Consider the following 14,494-nt stretch of genomic DNA (forward strand, 5'->3'; position numbering starts at 1 on the left):
AAATGTGCAAGCTGTTCTTTGTATAAGTGAAAAATTGAAAAATACCTAAAAGTCCAAATCTGGAGAATTAGTTAATTGTGTGAATCTTCATATTAGGATGTTACGCAGCCATTCTTTCAAGGAGCACAAAGTCTGAAATAACATAAAACTGTTATTACAGGGCCGGAAGGAAATCTGCCCAAATGCAATAGGGTTGTGTTTGGGTGATAAAACCCTGGTCTTTTTAAAAAATATTTCGAGTGAAGTTGGTTGGCTGGTGATGTACATGGGGTGCCTGTGAGGCTGCGTGATGGAGAAGGACGTGTTACCAGTTACTTGTCATAGAGTCCAGTGTGTCACCTTTGCATCGTTAGCGTCGCCCTTCATTAGAGCCTCTGTACTCAGTCTTTTAAAAAAGTCTCACCTCAAAATCCATTTGTCCCGTGTTTTTATAGCAACAGGCTATCTAAGGCCACGCATTAGGAATCCAGAGATCAGTGTGTGTCTGGGTTTCTCCTAATTTACCCACCTTCTGCTCCTAAGCTTGTACTGATACAGACCAGACTAAGCCTCAATATCATTGTCATCATTAGCCAACTTGTACTGAGTATCTACTGTGTGCATAGGTGTGATTGACTTAAGGCAGCAGTCTTGAGGGTAGGTACTGTGGTTTCCCCCTGGCACAGATGAAGAAACTCAGGCACAGAGATCTTGGTGGGACCTGGCCTCAGTCTGAAAGTCTTAAGTCTGCCTTTTCAACCTCTGTTCTCTGTTGCCTCCTCAAAATAGGCAAGTTGGGTGGGTAAAACCAGAGAGCTAGAAGCCTTTTGGGGGGCAGTAGGATGTTACTTAGCATGAAGGTTCATGAGATGAAACAGCAGGAGTCTGTCTTGACAATAACTTGATATAAACAGTCAAGTTCTTTTGTGTGCATTTTTTCCCGTTTATATCCCCAGACTGTAGAGTAGCTTAAAAGATTCCCCTTCTCCACTTGGATGTTAAGGCTCTTTGTTTTGGGTGGCAATCAGTTTCTTACTGTAATTAACACTTTGAAAACTAGATTTCTATACAGACCCTCAAATACAAACCCATCTCGTCTCCTCTGGTGCTGTTAGAAAAAATGTCTGTGATTGCAGAGCATCTTCCTTTGCCGTGAACTCCTCAAAGTTTCCACAAAAGACCAGGCGTGTTAACCAGGTATGTATTAGTGCTTCTAGGTCCGAAGATAAGTGGGGAGAATCTGGGCCTGGATTACTGCTTTGAGGGAGCTGCTGTCAGTGGGTGAGGTGGGAGCCAGGTTCATCCTTGTACACCTTGCTCAGAAAGGCTTGCCTTCTAGACTCTGACCCTCTGGGCCTTTCTTTTCTTTTTTCTTTTTTTGTAAAAGATACATACAGTAAAATGCAAAAATCTTAATTATACCACTGAGTGGTTTTGACAGATGCATGCCCTATATAACCCAGGCCCCTATCAAGATACAGAAGAGCCCATCATCCCAGAAGCTTTCCTTAAGCTCCTTGCCCCATCGCCCTACTTAGAGATAATCTGTGTTCTGATTTTTTCACACTAAAGATTAGTTTTGCTCAGACCTTTTTAAAGAAGTCATAGGATTTGATTCTGTGATTTCAAAGAAAGCCTTCTGGGTTCGGTCACCCATCTAACCTGGGGGTGTCGTCCTCTCACTCGCAGTGGTTCTGAATCCCTCCCTCCGCATGGCAAACTGGGTGAACAGGAAGAGTGGCCAGGCGTTCGTGCCCCCTCCTTCAGGCTCCTGTTAGGAACATCCATTTCTAGCACCACGTCTAGATGCTAGAGTGATTTTCCCTGACTTTTTAGACACCAGGTGAGGGTAGGTGTCTGCCACTCGACAGTACAAATTGTACATGAACACCACTGAGTATTTATTTCTCCAGTTACCCATGCTCTTCACATTATAATTGCTTTTTTCACCAGGTTAGCTGTGACAGGGAAATAATCATTCTCAACTCAGCTATTTTTCGTTATTATACCGTGTTATGTCCTGTTGATAACTGGTAGGTCCTCAATCTATAAAACTTACTTGAACAGCCCACTGCACGAAAAATAGCATTTTACAGAGGAAGTGTAAGGTGAGACTTGTCTTGAAGAAGCTTTACTTTAAAAAATAGGTGTAAATGGACACAAACCAGCATCTGTGTAGTTTAATTCATTTGGAACGAAACTATACAAACTCCAAGGACTCTTTATTAGAGCCTCAAAGCAGAGAAACCGTCACGAGGGAGGGAGGCATGACTGAGGTTGTATAGGCAGCTTTTAACTTTTTTCCCCATTGCTTCATCGTAGGTAGAATTTAAAGTTACTTAATGAACTGAATTGCCACAGTCAGCCTCTTTGATTCCAGTTCCACTGATGGTTACTGTTTGCACCGAGAACTCTGTGCTGTATGCTTTACCTTCCTCTCATTTAATCCTGGCGACAATCCCACAGGGTCAGTAATGTGATCCCCATTTGTACAAGTGCAGAAATTGGGGCTCAGAGAAGTTGAAACTTGCCTGAAACTGACAAATCTGGGATTTGAATGCAGATCATTGTTTAAAAATCCATTCTTCCTATTGTGTTAGTCCCAGCTTCCAAGGTGCTAAAAAATGACTTGTGTCTTCCCACGAAGACTCCCTGAAACTATTCCCATCAAAAGGAGGCTGCGTTACTTTTCTCCAGAGAAGACGTTCCAGGATGCAGCAGTGATGCTTGAGCTAAGGAGAGCAGAGTACACGGTCGTAACCTCCAAATCTTAGTATTTCTTTAAGGGGAAGTTACACCAGCGAAGTTCTACGTTTCTCTTTCCCTTTGATGTTCCATTTATCCGTGGACTGAAACTCCCTCTTGTGGTAAAAAGCGTCTCTCCTCTGGGCACAGACTGAAGGAACTGTTTTCTCTCAAGAGCTAAAAATCACCTATTTTAGTGATTTAAGTGAATTGTTATCTTAAGGTTTTATCTCATGGTTGTGGGTTGAAGTTCTATGGGTTGGTAACAAAGACTCAGTCCTGAAAAACAGAATGAACCCACTTTTGCCATATAAAATCTACCAGAAGAGCGAGGAGTGTTTTTCTCTTGACCTGTAGTCATTTGGAAATCATGCAGGCTCTGTGATTTCACTGTTACCCTCAGTATAATCATTCTTTCCTTCCTTTCAGTGTGAAATAAGCAGTGAATTTCAGGCTACTTACTTCTTATTGCTCTGGCATATCAGGAGAACCGTTTATTTTTAATAATGAGAGCATTTTAGTCATCTTGTCAGTCTACACAGCACTTGAGCCAGGGTCTTCATCACGTCTCTGCGTGGCTGTCTAGAGTTGACAGAAGGTGGGTGTGGTAGGTGGATATGGTCGACAGAATAATGCCCTCCCCCCAGAGATGTCCACGTCCTGGTCCTGAGAGACCCTGAACGCTGTACCTCATATGGTAAAAGGGACTTGGCAGATGTGATGAAGTTAAGGGTTTCCGGATGGGAAACTTATTCTGGATTATCTGAGTGGGCCCAGAGTCATGGCAGGGGTCCTTAGAAGAGGAAGGCAGGAGAGGAAGAGGAGAAAGAGCAATGCGACAGTCGAAGCAGAGAAGCAAAGGTTGGCCGATGCCCCACTCTTGGCTTTGAAGATGGAACCATGATCCAAGAAGTGTGCAGGCAGTCTCCAGAAACTGGAAAAGGCAAAGAAGCAGACTCTTCCCTAGAATTTCCATAAGGAACGCAGTGCTGCCAACCCACCTTAGACTTGTGACGTCCCGAACTGTAAGAGAATAAATTTATCTTGTTTTAAGCCACTAAATTTGTGCTAATTTGTTACAGCAGCAATAGGAAAAATTACAAAAAAAAAAAAAAAGTAACCAGGAGTGGTTACATTGTAACCAAAACCAAAGGTATAGAATTGCCTGGGGGACCTGTGTCTAGATCACTCTGTATCAGTCAGGTTAGGTTATGCTGTGGTGACAAATACCACCCTCCCCTCCTTCTCAGCAGTGCAAAACAGCAAAGCTTTATTTCTAGCTCCTGGTGCATCGCCATCTCAAGTCGGAGGGTCTCCGTGCCGTGTCCTTCTTACTCAGGGGCCTGGGTTGACAGAGCCTCCACTGTGTGGAACATGGTTGGTCAGCACGGGAGGATCAAGGGGACGTGACAAATAGTACATTGGTCTTAAGTGCTTCCTTCCAGAAGTGACATATGACTTACCCTCCCAGGCTGTCACAGCATGGCAAGTTTCTCAGCCGTGCCTGATTGAGAGGGACAGGGGAGGCCCGTCCTGCTGCTTGTCTGGAAGGAGGAGAGGAGGGCTGTTGGTGAAGAACACTAATTACTACCGGACTCTTCTTCCTTAGTAATGATTGTCTTGGATGCCGTGTAAGTAGCTTATCATTGGCTAAAGATTCAGGATTTCGTATCCCAGTCTGACTCTGAGACTTGTCAGCGTACGCAGGTCACGGATAATAGAACTTTTTTATCTTTACTAAATGTGTGACATACTTGCCAGTGAAAGTAGGCGATACCCTATTTAAGGTGGCCTGTGGAGGGCATACCTTCTTCTAGAATTAGGGCCATTTGATTGGTGTCACACTGTTAATGTGTACTACAGTAATCCCCCAAATAGAAGTGCATTTATAAAGGTTAATTTTGTCATTTGAAAGATTAGTTTGACTACAGGGTAAGTTGTTCAGAGCCTTATGATTTTTACTGGAGATTACAACATGACCTTTTCGTTTGCTTCTTTTATTCCTTTGGTAAATAGGTATTCAAGAGTTTTTACTAACTTGGTTGATTTCAAGATTCAGTTTCTCCAGATTCTAATTATTTCTCAAATAGTCCTTATTCAGTAACATGGTAAATGTCTATAATGTAGATTACAGACATGCTACTATGTTTTTAAACTCTTCAAAAAGCTTGTTAGATTTTATTTGTCAAAGTGAATAATTGTGATAATTATTTAGAGTATTTTATCCTTTCCAGAGCACTTTTTATATATCTGTGAGGGTCCTAACACCCACTGAGGGAGAAGTGGGGGGGGCAAGTGAAATTGTTACCATTTTACAAGGGACAGAATTGGACAGCAAACTATAGTGTGCCACTGGCTTCCAGATTTGACCAAATGGCCATCATTGCACTGGGGGAAAAACAAAACAAAACAAAAAAACCCTCTGTCTTGGCTAAGGCCATGTAGATTCACCTAGATCACAGCCATCTTTCACCCAGTTGAAACATCCACCTCCCTTTTTCTTCTTTGAAAAGTGTGATCTGAATGGATTCAGCCCAGGTTGGTTTAAGAGAGGTTTGTGGAGCCTAGCAAGTGATTTATTATTTCAAATTAGTAAGGCATGGGGAAATAGCATATGTAATCTACACTTTTTTCTAAGGAGAAGCCTTCAACCCCAACCCGGGGAAGGATAATAACAGTTTTGCAAATACAGGGACAGTATTGTAACTCCTCAGTGGTTCAGCTTAAAGTAACTATAGAATACGTAACTATCACTTTGGCAGGAGTTTGCCATCATGCTGGTCACCATAGTATTCACGAGGAAAAACCAGCCAACACGCCAGGCTCCCAGGTCCTTGGCTGTCTTTATACAAGACCCTGGTCTCCTTTCCACTTAAGACACCCACCTGCATAATCACACTGGACTGTGTTATCACATCACACTGCAGTGCCTGGGCAGTCATAAACTCTGCCATCTTTCTGTGCCCAACTTGGTATCTCTAGAACTTTCTTACACTTGCCTTACACTGCTCTTGTTTTTGGCTCTCAGCACAGGACAGTTGACCCTTTTACTGTCCTATATACTCCGTTCCATCTTTACTTCCTTTCCCACCTGTTCAGTCCTTAGCAATTGAGGCTATTGATGTCTGTCCTAGGACAATCACCTGTCCCGATTTGCTCAGGACCGAGGCATTTCCTTAGCGCTAACACGGGAACAGTTTTGTACAAACCAGGAAAGCTGGTCACCCTGGTCTACTCTGTCCATACATGGAAATACTACATGGTGGTGCTGCAGGCGTCTCTCTCTAACTCGTGTCCAGTGACATCACATTGGTAGTTCGAAATCAACCATGGTGGCAGTTTTTAGACCATGGAAATCAACAAACACTACAAAGCCGGGCTCGACTTGTTTTGTTGATTATCTAGCCTTAGGATGACAGAGAAAATGTTAATAATGCACATTAAACTTAAAAGTATGCTGTTTGTAGCCATTATATTGTGAATAGAACAAAAAGTTGAGGAAAGATTCTCCAGTATTCAAGAACTATTATCTGATCCAGCAAAGCAGTCACTCATGTGTTTGACAGATGAGTGAAGTTCTGAAATCTGTCTGTGTAGTTTCACTCTGGCCTTAGTCCTTCACTTGAAAACATCATTCACGTCAAAATTAACACTCCTTTAGGAAAGCAGGGACAGCGTGACTGTGGATCTAAGAGTTGGGCAAAAATCAAAGGAAGAACAAGCGACTGAATGGAATTTGCAGTAAAGATGACTGTATATTTTATTTGTAAATTGTGTGCTGCACAGTAAAATTTATAGTAAACTTATGTATGTGGGTTTGTATATATATGTGTATGTGTGTATATGTATGTGTGTGCATACTTTTAACTTTTTGGAAAGTCAGTTCTTAATGGTGGGGGAGGGGAGCAACTTTGCCCCCAAATTGGCCAGGGAGCCTCAGAATATCCTACAATGCGGACAACAGGCCCTTCAACAAAGAACTGTGCAGCTTAAAATGTCAGTGGTGCCAAGTTTGAGAAACTCTGCTCTAGGGCACACGTAAGGAAAATCAGGTTAGGTATGTCTTTTTTCACCTTAAGAATCCAAAATCTGTTTTTTTTTCTTTTTTTTTGGCTCGTTCTTTTGGTTGTTTTTGTTTTGCTTTGTTATTCAAATGTTTTTCTTAATTGAGGGACAACTTATATACAGTGAAATGCACAGATCTTAAATAGTCGTATAACAGTCCAGTATAGTTGGGTCAGTTTTGACAAATGCATACCACCATGTAACCCACACCCCATCAACATGTGGTGTTTTCATCACCCCCTAAAGTTCCATTTTGCTGCTTCCCAGTCAGTCCCCTGATCTGATTCCAAAAACAACCATGGATCCATTTTCTGTAGCTTGCTGTCACCATAGATTTGCCTGTTCTACAACTTAACATACATGAAATTACGTGGTATGTATGTTCTTGTGTCAGCTTCGTTTACTTAGCATGTTTTAAAAATTTATCTTGTGTATATCAGGTTGATCCCTTTTCTCACTGAGTAATATTCCATTGTATTAATATACTATGATTTTTTAATCCACTAATTTACAGATGGATGCTGTTTCCAGTTTTAGATAATATGAACAGAGCTGCTGTGAACACTTCTTGTACAAAGACTTTTGTTAACATGTTTTCATTTCTCTTGGATAAATATGCAGGAAATTACAAGATTGTATCATGTACATGTTAACTTTAAGAAATTAACAGCTGTCAATCACCGGGCTTTATTTTTAAGCACAGTTTACAATGTTGCATCAATTTATGGTGTACAGCGTAATGTTTTAGTCAAAATACGTATATTTGTTTTCATATTCTTTTTCGTTATAGGTTACTATAAGATAACTGAGTATAGTTCCCTGTGCCAAATGGTATAAATTTATCTATGTATATATATAGTAGTTAGTATCGCAAATCTCAAACTCCTAATTTTTCCCTTCTCACTTCTTTTCCCCCTAGTAACCATTAAGTTTGTTTTCTATGTCTGTGAGTCTATCTCTGTTTTGTAAATAAGTTCACTTTTTTTTTTTTAGGTTCTACATATGAGTGATATCATATGGTATCTTTCTTTCTCTTTCTGGCTTCACTTAGAATTACGATCTTCAGGTCCATCCATGTTGCTCCAGATGGCATTATTTTATTATTTTTATGGCTGAATAGTATTCCATTGTATAAATATACCACAACTTCTTTATCCAGTCATCTGTCAGTGGACATTTAGGTCGTTTCCATGTCTTGGCTGTTACAAATATCATTGAGCTTTTAATCATTGGGCTACACATTCTGCATAAATTGGTTGTGAGGAATAAATTAAATGATGCATGTGAAGAGCTTAGTGTGGTGCTTAGCACAGGTGAGGACTTGACCTATTAGCTGTTGTTATGTTTACTCTCTCTAGCAAATAACGTCCACACCTCTCACTGTTGAGCACCGGGCCTGTATGGCCCTCTGCCTGTCACATCAGAACCTAGCTGTCCCACAGGCAGCTCCAGGGCAGCTTGAACCACACCAGGCTCCCCTGCTCCGTCTCCGCACAGACTTGTTCTCCCTCACCTGCCCCGTCAGGGTGAATCCTCCCGGAAGCCCAGTCCACCCCACTCCTCGCGCATCTCACAGACACCCCCCCCCCAGGACTGTCGATTCTCCTGCCCTCCCCACTGCTGCTCCCTTCGTTCTGACCTTCAGTGTCTGCCCCCTGGATCGCTACAGCGGCCTTGTGACGGAGGCCTGTACCTTGAGGACTTTCACCCCCAACTCACTGCCTTTCTGCAGCCAGAGGGGTCTGTCCACAGTACAGACCTGATCCGTCATCCTCCAATGAAGACCGTGAAGGGCTTCCCTGGATAAAGCCTCCGCCCCACATACTCCTCCCGAGGCCTTCGTGCTCCAGTCTCACCTCCTACCTCCTTCCGTGAGCTTGGCTCCTGGCACCCTGGACTTCTTCCCAGACCTGATCTGCGTAGGGGCCCTTGCCTGCACTGCTTGTTCTGCGCAGAAGAAACACCCCGCCTTCCCTCCTTCGTGCCTCCATCCCCTCACCTGGCACATCCCCAGCAGGACTCAGCCGGAGGTTCTTAAGTTACAGGAAGCCTTCTCTGCCATCGGGCTCCTTCCCCTGGGGTCGGGGTCAGTGCCCACCCTCTCTGCCTTTGCTCTGGCTCTCGGGACTTCCCTCGTGTGGCTCTCGTGGCACCGTGTTGCCTGAGACCCGCCTCGCCCTCACCCTGGACTGAGTTCTCAGAGGACAGGGACCATTTTTCCCTCATCCTAACATCCGTAGCAGCTGGAATACAGCAAGTACTCAGTAAACGTTTGGGAAACTGAATAATTATACTGGTGGTGTTCGAGAGTTTACTGAAGTCACGGCTGGACTTACTGGGACAAGGGATTGGGGGTGAAGCCAGCAGCATCTGGAGTTGCTGGGTTCTTACCCATTTGTCTTGTTCTCACAGCCTGATGAAAATTCACTGGATTTTTCCTCCTGTATGCTACGGCCTGGGATTAAAAATGCTCAAGAACTTGCTTGCGGGGTGTGCCTTTTAAATGTGGACTCCAGGAGCCGGGTAAGTCACCCGCCTTCCTCCTGTGGCAAAGAGCTTCCCTCCCCCCAGGCCCCAGCCCACTTCACTGCAGGGTCCATGACCAGTGGTGGGGAGTTTATAAAGCTCTGAAATCTGAGCACAAGAGCAGATACCTTCTTTCAAAAGGGCAGTAGGGGAAGCTGCTGAGGGGATGGATGGTTCACCCTTTTCTGAGGAATGGGCTTGTTTGCATGGTGCCTGCGGCACCTGTGCAGTGGGTGGTGAAGGGAAAAGGTTCCACCTGCAAGGACTTGTTTGGAGGCAAGAGGTCTGGTTCTGGGAATTCTGTTGACCTTATGGTTTCAACATTATTTCAGAAAGAAGAGAAGCCTGCAGAAGAACATCCTAAAAAAGTATGAACCAGTTACACATTATCTTAGCGTCTCCATCTTAATTTTGAGTGTGGAAGGCAAATTCAGTGGTGCCACTGCCATCCTGAGCTGTCCCAACCATGACTCTTTGCTGAATCATTTTTGTCCCCATAGTGCTTGATTCAATCAACTAACGTGTCTGTGTGGATCCACTTCTGTCTTGTCTGCATGCTCGTCTCTCACAATTGGCTTCTGGTGTTGTGGCGGCTTTTCTCTGTGATGGACACAGGATAACAGAGTGAGCAACTTCTGGAAGACGAAGTTGTAGTGACACACAGAATGACAGCAGAGAGCTTCAGGATTTGGCTGTTAGCAGACAAAACCCAATCGGTTGGGTTTTAGAGTTTTATTTATTTGCTTGCTTGTAGTGCTGTGGAAAACACCCCCAGAAGTGACTGAAGTTTGGACTGGTTGGCGGTAACTTCCCCTATAAGCATTACTCATGTGGAAATAATTCTCATGTGTTTCATGTCTTTTTTTTTTTTAACAAATCTTATACCTATGGACTTTACGATTCAGTTATTAGCACCCAGTGTCTTTTAGACCTTCAGGGTTTTTTTAATCTTTTGTTTTCTTTCATGATAAGACTGGTTAGCCTCAGAAATTTAAGGAATTACATGTTACAGTCCGATGCCAGCTTCAGGGAAGGGCTCCCTTCCTCACAAAGAGAGAGAAAAATCATCCACAGCCCTTCTATTTTAGTTCCCCCGTCATGACCCCTGCCAACCCCCACAGCATCGGCCTGTCTTTTCTAGGAAAGATTTGGCCTCCTTTTGCTGAAACTGGGTTTAACAGTAAAGATTTTGTTATGCCTTTAATTAGCAGCGAGAAAGTTTCTCGCTTGAATTCCTGGAGCCACCTGCTCGGCTTTTGTGTGTGTGTGCCAGTTTGGCCTCAGCCTCTGAGACCAGGAGGGGGTCCGTGCTGGCTGCTGGCAGCTCCCGGCCGCAGAGGAAGCCTGACTCGCCCCGCGTGTCTGTTTATTTCCGGCAGGCGTTCAACTCGGAGACAGACAGTTTCAAGCTGGCATATGGAGGACACCAGTATCACGCCAGCTGTGCCAACTTCTGGATCAACTGTGTTGAACCAAAACCTCCTGGCCTCATCCTGCCTGATTTGCTCTGAAATCTCCTGAAAACTCTTCCGTGAAGTACCAGCTGGGGTCTTTTTTCCGTCACACCCCCTTGGGGTGACAGGGACCAAGAGACAGAATGCGAGTGCTACTGAGTTAACCTCCACCCACCTCCATGAAAAAGTCCTCAAGAGGTAAGGGGAGTCCTGCCAAGCTCCCAGGCAGTCCTACGGACGGCCTTTGTCCCCAGGTTCCCATTGCCGGTCTGTGGGATCTGAGGTCGAGGTGCCCCACCCACACTGCATGTGTCGCCACAAGTTTGCCACCTTATCGCTAGTCCTCCTAAGGTGTTTTAAAATATGGACCACAATTTCCTTTAGGGAATAATTTGCTGCTGTGGTATTGAAACTGTGAAGAATTGACATTTGGAGAAAAATAAATAATTATTGTAGGACTGGAGTTGGTTAGAATGGTTTGAGCCAGTGTCTGTTTCTGTCCGGAACACTTCCTGTCCTGTGAAGGAGAGAGCATTTATCCACACTTAGTTTGTTAATATCTGAAGTGAATAAAAATGGGAAATTGTGATTAAATTGATATTCTTTCATAGAAGAAACTCTGCTTCTCTCCATTGGACAATGGCAGGTGGGTGAGGGCAGACTGACTAACTTGACTCCCAACTGAACCCGGTAGCTACTCCATTCATTCACTTCCAAGACTGTCAACTTTCAAGAAGACTTTCTCAAAACATGCCTGAAACTTTGCAGTGGAGAAGAATGTTTGACAGAGGCCCGGATTGTGGTGTATCAGGATAAATATCGTTCCGCTAGCCTTCACTGAAAGCCTTGGTTTACCTCACACACAGACTGTGAACGTGGTATTTTTCTCAGACGAGATTTGGAAGGGCAGCTGAGTGAAATCTCTTTGCCTCTAGAGGCCTCTGGCCAGACTTCCAGAAATGACTGCCCAGGGGCCAGTATTGCAGTATCTCTGTGAAAGACCTGAAAATTAAATCTGGGTTAGAAGGTGGAGCTCCCAGCCAAGCAAGGAGAAAAAGCAGGATGTGTGTCTGTGGTGGAGGCACATCACTTAGAAGCAGTGGCAGCAAGTTGTTCAAAAACAGCCCCGGATTTTAGAAGGAAAAGGCTCATGCTGTCTGGTTTAGGGTATTTTCTTTGCCACTTAAATTGAATGTATAAAATCGGGGGGGAAAGCCCAGTGGTTAAGGACTGCGTTATTCCTGTGAAGAACATGCCCGTCTAGGACACTTCTCTGAATTGTTAATTATGGGCTTTATGAAGGGATTTTGAATCTTGTGTGTTTCACTTGGTCTGTGGCTTAAGCTCTCTGACCCAGACTTCGTTTTTCTTTGTAAACTGGGAAGGTTGGTTTTGTCCCTGCAGTTGCTGCTTTACATAATTAACTAGATCATTTTCCCTTCTCAGGACAAAACTTGAAGAAATTCTCTTTTGTTCCATTTTACGCCTTTTCCTTCAGTCCTCTCCAAGAAAGGTAGAGAACATTGTCATTAAAGAGCTATTGAGGCTTCTGCTTTGCCCTGCTGGGCGCCAGAAGGCACAGGGAAGTGCTGATGAGGTAACTCTGTTTTTCTCATTTGCTTCAGACGATACCATCTCTGGCGAGTAATGCCTGAGACCACGGGTCTCTGAATCGTCACCTTCAGGGCCTCGGCCCCACAGGGCTGGTGGGTGTTAGTAACGGCAGCATGGGCCGGTTTCCAGCAGGCTTTGCCTGAGGCCTCTGTGCTCCCTGTCAGCCTGATCAGGACCTAGGGTTTCAACCTGGCACCAGAATTCAAGCAGCTTTCTAATCGGTCTTGTGCATTCCACCTTTGTGACAGAAAAGCGTCCCAGTTTGACAGAATTTATACTGCAGAGACATTTTTGGGAAACGCCACATGGACTGTTCTGTCACAGTGGTCCGTATCAGTGACATTTTTAAAAGTATGCACACCTGTTAACTAGATTGGTTCCCATTTCTAGATATATTCCAGAATGCCTCAGATAAGATTCCTAAGTCTAATCACTGCTGACCTTACCAAGTATGACAGGGTTAGGCACTCCCTGGGCGGTACAAGGGGAAGGTACAGCTGGCATCAGCAAACAGCCTTTGCTAGAAAAAATATTCACTACTTGCAGTATCTGATTCGTGGTGAAAATGTTTTATTAGATCCACCAATAAAGACTTAGGCAATTGGAATACCACTGCATTTATTTTCTTTCTTTATGCAGGTTTATGAAAATGACTCAACATTGCTTTCAGCTTCACCCCAGCTCTTGTTAGCCAGGAGCCCAGTGTCCTTGGAAACAGTAACCAAGGTTACGTACTTCCGCAGCGTGCTGTGCGGGCTGCTTCACCCCGCTGCTGAGTGCCAATTAATAAGCACTTTCTTGGTACTGTATTTTACCTTTGGTTTTTTTTGTGGCTTAGTGTATAATTTTTGTCTGGACATGCTTGAGGTAGAAGAGGCACAGGGTATATTAGGATATTATCCATGCTTTATTTTTTCTGTGGCTACCAGTTAGCACTCCATATAGGTTGCGTATTTTAAATTTTTTAATGTATTTTGTGTGCATACACGTAATTTTTGTTTATTTACAGATGCCTTCTATTTGCCTTTGGTTTCATGACTCTTTTTTTTGGGTTTTTTTTTTTAGTTTTTTTGAGGAGGGTAGTAATTAGGTTTATTAATTGTTTATTTAATGGAGGTACTGGGGATTGAACCCAGAACCTCGTATGTGCTAAGCACGCACCCTACCACTGAGCTATCCCCTCCCCTGACTAGTGTGTTCTTAAGCTTTGGAAAGATTGTAGGGCCTTTAAGTTACGGAAATCTGAAATGCCTGTTCTGTGCTGGGGATCACTACAAAAATTCCCCGAACACCTTCGAGGTCACACGCCTTCCTCTGTGACCTGCTAACAGACTCTGACATTTAGATTAGAGAGGTATTAGGCTTCCCAAGTGCTAAGAAGGCTCTTAGTTACGTCCAGTAGTGGTGTCTGCCAGTTCTGCAGGAACAATTTCTTAATTACCATGAACAGCTGTTATCAGGTGTCTTCTCACTGTAGTGCAGTGGTGACTTTTACATGTAGCCAGAGACGACCAGACTTGCGTTAACTTCTTACTATAGAAGCCATAGAAAAACTGATTTTTGATCATGTGCTGATGAGGCTTTTTTGGATTGATCTGATTTCCCATAGAAACTATTAATTCCATTTTAATTTTCTTCTTTCGACAATAATGTGCATGTTTATAAAAATGAGCAAATTGTGTAAAATGAGGAAAGGTAAAATTTAGAGGGAAACCACTGCCACAGACTAGGTAAAATCTGGAAAATATAATTTATGTAAATAGGCAGCTGCTGGCATTGTATGTGGAACTTCTTGCCAAATCGGGCCCCAAAACTAGGAAATTATTCCACGGATAAGCAAGCTACCTGGCAAGTGAAGTAAACAAAGCCATGCTAGGACACGTGGCCCTCCTATAAAAGTAGGGGGCAAGCTGGGAACGCCCATGCTTTCCCAGGAGCACGGGAAAAGAGGAGCCAGCAGGAGCTTCCGTCGAGTCCCTGATGCGTCGCGTTGTCAGATTTGTTAGGAGCAGTGATGTTTCCAAGTTTCAACAAAGGAAGCCATTGTTATCTGCCTATCTTTTGTTTTGCGGTTTGGTCTGGGGCATTTCTAAGTACGTCAGTTGTCAAGC

At 43.8% G+C, this 14,494-nt stretch overlaps 1 protein-coding gene across 11 annotated transcripts in view; it reads left to right on the forward strand.

Annotated features, from left to right (window-relative positions):
* SYNRG (synergin gamma) overlaps positions 1–12,992 on the forward strand; it is a 78,993-nt gene extending 66,001 nt beyond the window's left edge. For 6 of the 11 annotated variants that reach the window (XM_074342614.1, XM_074342620.1, XM_074342617.1 and 3 more), the window contains 3 exons: positions 9,202–9,312; positions 9,648–9,683; positions 10,695–12,992. In XM_074342614.1, the coding sequence (XP_074198715.1) occupies positions 9,202–9,312; positions 9,648–9,683; positions 10,695–10,826 (279 nt within the window). In that variant the 3' untranslated portion in view covers positions 10,827–12,992. The other 5 variants (XM_074342615.1, XM_074342623.1, XM_074342616.1 and 2 more) reach the window with 4 other exon arrangements.
* Positions 12,993–14,494: the final 1,502 nt, after the last annotated feature.

The sequence above is a fragment of the Camelus bactrianus genome, chromosome 16 (assembly GCF_048773025.1).
Source record: "Camelus bactrianus isolate YW-2024 breed Bactrian camel chromosome 16, ASM4877302v1, whole genome shotgun sequence".
Taxonomy (NCBI): domain Eukaryota; kingdom Metazoa; phylum Chordata; class Mammalia; order Artiodactyla; family Camelidae; genus Camelus; species Camelus bactrianus.